At 43.5% G+C, this 5,586-nt stretch overlaps 1 protein-coding gene across 1 annotated transcript in view; it reads right to left on the reverse strand.

Annotated features, from left to right (window-relative positions):
- Positions 1-1,877: 1,877 nt before the first annotated feature.
- The window catches only part of WDFY1 (WD repeat and FYVE domain containing 1), a 49,808-nt gene continuing 46,099 nt past the window's right edge, over positions 1,878-5,586 (reverse strand). The window contains exon 12 of the mRNA XM_068279193.1: positions 1,878-4,661. Coding sequence (XP_068135294.1) covers positions 4,602-4,661 — 60 coding nt within the window. The 3' untranslated portion in view covers positions 1,878-4,601. The remainder of the gene's footprint in view (positions 4,662-5,586) is intronic.

The raw sequence follows: 5,586 nt of genomic DNA on the forward strand, positions 1-5,586 counted from the left end.
CTCCCTGCGCCTGCTGAAAGTCCAGGGTGGTTAATGCTCTCCCCCCTCAGAGATGCAGGCAGCCAAATTTCCTCTTTTTTTAAGCTCCAGCAAATCGCCAGCACCCAAATTAGTCACTGAGCGCTGCGTAATTATGGCCTATGGCGGCGCCCAAATCATCAGCACAGCTCTGCTAGCTGTCTCAGGTCCAGAGGCTTCCCCGATCTTCCTACACCACTCCGATCCTCCACTGCGACCCTCTGAAGATATTCAACATCAATGTTGAATATTGTGCTTGCGGCCGCTCTACCCACCATATACAAACGTTGCCACATTGCACAGGCACACAGTACAAACCTGCACCATCGCAGTAGCGCGGAGCCGCTCGTGCACAGCAGATTTTCCTTCCGCGCTATTGCGGTCAATGCTACTATGCAAGCACAAACCCTACTGCCCACTGCTTGCACGTGGTCAGCAGCGGAAGAGTCATGGACATCAGGGAAGTCCCTCCACAGTCAAATATGTAGCTTTAAAAAACAAACAAAAAAAAGCCATACAAGTTTCCTTTTAGAACCACTTTTAACCATTTCTGACTATTTGGGGCCCACATGTGCCATAAGTTGAACATGGTGACCAATAATTGTTTTACAGTGTGGTTGGGATGTCAGGTCAGAATGCCTTCATTATACTTGGTATACAAATGGTGTGGATACCCAGACATGGTCTTATTAGCCTTATAAGGCATTTTGTCCTGTTTAGCTGAGTACAAAGTTCTGGGTTTCTAGTTTGTTATATGATGCAAGGCTCTATACAGCCATGGGCCGCTGAACTACATCACTATATGTATATCCTCCCTGTAAAGTTCTAATCTACCCTTATGAAAGTAGAAGTCATCTGAAGACAATTGTGTTACCAAAAGTCCAATTTTACCATAAAAACAAACCATATTATCTCATGGTCATTTGCATCCAGTTATTGTGATTTCCCATCTAAAGCAGCTTGATAAACAGACTTGTGGCAGCAGTATAAACACTGGAGGAATGGTCCTCATAAAATGCAGGACATATTTGTAAAAAAATAAAAATCACACAGCATTTCTGAGGTAGCTTCCTTCAGTCCAATGCTTCTCTAACGTCAGGACAGAAAGCAGTTGAAACGCGAACACGTCGATTGCAGCGTAGCCAGCGCCACCATAGACCATAATAGGAATTACGGCAATAGCAGCGCACAATGAGCAACTTCGGCGCCATCAGAAGACTGAGCAGAAGTTACTTTTAAAATCACTAATTCAGCCGCCAGCAATAACTGGAAGCCGAATTAAATCATTCTCCACTATCCATGTGGACCTGGAGGGGGAATAGTAATTAACACCGCCGGGACTTGTGCAGGAGCAGGGTAAGACGTATATCGGCTGTATCCTGCGCCCAAGTCCCCCGGTGGCTATTTCATTTGTATGCGCTGAAAACTCCCTGGGGTGAGCTGGGATTTCCAGCTCCAGTGGAACTACAGATCTCAGCATGCTGCCCAGCCAAAGGACATCCAATGGTTTCCTGCCTGTAGATTGCAGAAATAATTCCAAGGTAGACAGCTGTAGCCATGTTAGTGTACTAGTAGCATAAAAAAAAGGAAATGATGAGTAGTGTATGTGATTTTTTTTATTTGCATTAACAGTAGTTATTAGTGCAAATCAGTGATATAAGCACAAATCATTGGGCCCCCAAAAAACTTTAATGTTGGCCTTCCTATGTTAAAACCCCTCTCCCCCCACTCCAGTAGTGACCCCCACAGCAAAAGGCCTGCCTGCCTAGGGTCAAATAAGTGTCACCACACACTTACAACTGTGGCCACAACACAACCTTGATATCACCCCCCCCCCCCCCCCCCCCCCTCTACTCCAGTAGCGACCCCCACAGCCGAAGGCCTGCCTGCGGTCAAATAAGTGTTGCCATAGTGTCTCCACACACTCACAACTGGCCACAGCACAACCCTGTTCCCACCCCCCGGCAGCAGCAATGTTCTCTCAGTAGTTATGTCTCGTGCAAATCAACAGCATCACATACAGTACTCTTTTCTGAAAATATAAGGCAAACACACATAACTCCACTATCATCAATAATAAAACTAAGAATACACAATGTTAGGAAATGAAAGGTTAATTCAGAACACAGGTACTCAAACCTGTCCTCAGGCCCCAAACACAGGATGTGCTTTGAGAATGTCCCCTTCAGAACACAGGCGAGTTAGTAATGAACTTAAGTAGGTTGCTGTGTGGAGAGCCACAAAGCATGCACTGTTGCTGAGGCCAGGTTTTGGAAGCACCTGGTCTAGAACAAGCTGGGTATCTGGTTCCCAATCTCCTTCTATAACTTTCACAAAGGCTGGAAACTACCATAATACCTTCAGAGGCGTGTACAGAAAAGGGAAAGCTGGTGCTATTGCTTAAAGGGAACCTTAACCGAAGTGTAAAAACGAGTTTAACTTACTTGGGGCTTCTACCAGCCCCCTGCAGCAGCAGCCCTGTGCCTGCACCATCACTGAACTATCCTCCAATCCCCTGCAGTGCCCCTCTTCTGGCTAGGTGAGAGGTCCTTGATCGCGCGCTCCCCTCCACGGGGGCGTTCTGCACATGCAAAGTAGAGATTTTCCTGTACTGCGCATCCCATCCATGGGAGCGCTATCAGGAGACGCGCAGACCAAGGCTGCGCATTCAGAAGTAAGAAGGGCGCTACGGGGGACTGGAGGATTGTTCAGTGATGGGGCAGGCACAGGGCGGCTGCAGGGGGCTGGTAGAAGCCCCAGATAAGTGAAATACTTTTTTTCTACAATTTAGATTCACTTTAAGGACTTATCACATTTTAAGGGGCCCATAAATGGTACAATTTTTGATCAAATGATATTACATGAAAACAGAGAAGCTCAATTGATCCTAAACAGTTACATTGTCAATAATGAAATGATTGTTCCGCTCGGCGGACTTTATAATAGATATGATCATAACTGGTGGAGATACGATTCCAAGCTGGATTGTTTAGTGGTTTGGATTACATACAATCTTTCCTTTCAACCTGAATGATCCGATCAAAAATATAAATCGTTCACTAAAAATTGTACCATTTAGGGGCACTTTAAGGACGGATTTCACTTTTTTCCCCTGTATATCTGCAATGCTATTAATATGAATCAAGTAACAAATGTATTTTGTTCCGATTTCCTGCTACTGTGAAGTAAAGGCAAATGGGTACGGTTTATAAAGCACCAAAACTAAATTTACATAATTAATATTAATTCCACATTGAAAAGTCCACAAAGTGACATTTTAGTGTTGCTTGGACCACCCAAACAATGCCCCCCCCCCCAACGTTCACAGGGGCCTAAAACACAGACAGTTTAGCAGATTGTAACCGATGCGAACAGATCCAATGTTAACTAATAGATCCATCCACATTGGTCCATTGAAGTGGATCCATTCGTTGCCTTCTACTTCACGGACTGCAAGTTTGGGTCTGGAGTGATTTGTGTCATATTGACCGTGCACTAACAGAACAGAGGGTCACCGATGGAAAACCAATGCCAAAAAAAAAATCCGTTCCACAGATGATTTTTCCATCTGTGCCAGTGTGAACTGGGCCTTACCCACTACAGAATAGAATACGTAGAAGAAATCACCATCAGAGCACACCAAATATGAGTAGTCAGTGTGAGAATCACTGGTCACACACCACTAATTCCCACACTCATGTTCGTACCTTGTGTCTGTGTTACAGATGTGCAGAAAATGATCCAGGTTATATTGTCTGATAAAAAGGTGCGTTGGTGACTGGAGAAATTTGTTCAATATCGGACTCCTTCATTTCATGACACTTCATATACAGAGTAATTTACAACAGTCCATCGTACATGAGAAAACACAAGAGACCAGGCCTGGAAACTGTGCAGTGAAAACACACTGTTCAGGCTGTGAAATAGAATTACAGAGTATCCCATTAATGGCCACTAAAAAACATGCCAGCACCACTGTCATATTCACTGTCAGGTATAACAGAGCTCAACACAGATACACTGGACTTTTCTATCTGTTCACCAAGAGTAAAGGTCACACAGACAACATACAATAAACACAAACACTGGTCTCTAATCACTGAAAAGGAGAAAAAAGTAAAAATACACACAGTGATAACACACACACACACTCTTCTATTGATATACTGGAATAGAAATAAGTCTGAAAGCAAAAGAAAAGGGAATACAGGGATTATTTACTATATGGACGGTAGAGCTCTCTAAGTAATAAAAATAGAAGTCTCGTGTGTCTAGAAGTAGATAGTTTTTGTAGCCGAGATACCATAATGTTATACAGCTACGCAAGGAAAGATTGCTCCAATATAAAACTGTCTGTTATACTATTTAAGGTTGGAGCCTTCAGCACAGGTAAAAGTGATGCGGGGTTCAGCCATGTGGAGATTAAGGCACCTCCTCCTGGTTCGGGAGAGCTGTTACATTGCTGTGCTTCCATAGGGGACGTACAGTAGAAGCAGAGAAGGGCAATGCCCTGGGCGGAGTGATGTGCATGTACACAACTGTACATAAGGTGCAATCTTCAAGATACACTAAACTTTGAGGGATCAACGTGGAGAGAATCCAGTGGCCAGGCCCGAGCCCACAGTAGGAGTCATGTCCCATATCTGCAAGTACAAATGGCAACAGTATTAAAGATGTACAAAATGACAAGCAATAATTACCTTCTTTGACACATGCTTAAAGGATACCAAAGGTGAAATGTGGAGATAGACATGTATGTACAGTGCAAATAACTGCTGTTTTTTTTTTTTTTTTTTGCTTTCTCTGCCTGAAAGAGTTAAACATCAGGCATGTAAAGTGGTAGTTCCTGTCTGGGTCAGGACTGAGTCAGACTACGGGTGTGGCCCTCACTGATAAGAAATTACAACTATAAAACACTTTCCTAGCAGAAAATGGCTTGAGAGCAGGAAAGAGAAAAAGGGTCAATAGTCCATAGATTTTAGCTCTGGGATACTTCAATGAATGTGTCATTGAGCAAAAACAATACAACAAAACTGTGGAATATTTTAGGAGAAGGAGGATAAATACAATTGTTTATTTCACTAGTTTATTTTCACCTCGGGTCTTCTTTAAAGTGAACCCGAGATGAGAGGGATGTGGAGGCTGCCATATTTGTTCCTTTTAAACAATACCAGTTGCCTGGCAGTCCTGCTGATCTATTTGCCTGAAGTAGAGTCTGAATAACCCAGAAACAAGCATGCAGCTAATCTTGTCAGATCTGACAAGGTCAGAAACACCTGATCTGCTGCATGCTTGTTCAGGGGCTATGGCAAACAGTATTAGAGGCAGAGCATCAGGGAAACTGATATTGCTTAAAAGGAAATAAATATGGCAGCCTCCATATAACTCTCACCTCAGGTTCACTTTACAGAGAAGTATGTCCTTAAGGAAAAAAAAACAACTTTCCCTCCCGCACCATCTTCTATGGCACAGAGTAAAAAACAAAACCAAACAGGGGTACATAAGAATAAAGGTGTGCAAATTAAGGGAGAGGCATTGGTATTTGGCACTGCTGAAGGGCCAATTAAA

Source organism: Hyperolius riggenbachi, chromosome 4, assembly GCF_040937935.1.
Source record: "Hyperolius riggenbachi isolate aHypRig1 chromosome 4, aHypRig1.pri, whole genome shotgun sequence".
Classification (NCBI taxonomy): Eukaryota; Metazoa; Chordata; class Amphibia; order Anura; family Hyperoliidae; genus Hyperolius; species Hyperolius riggenbachi.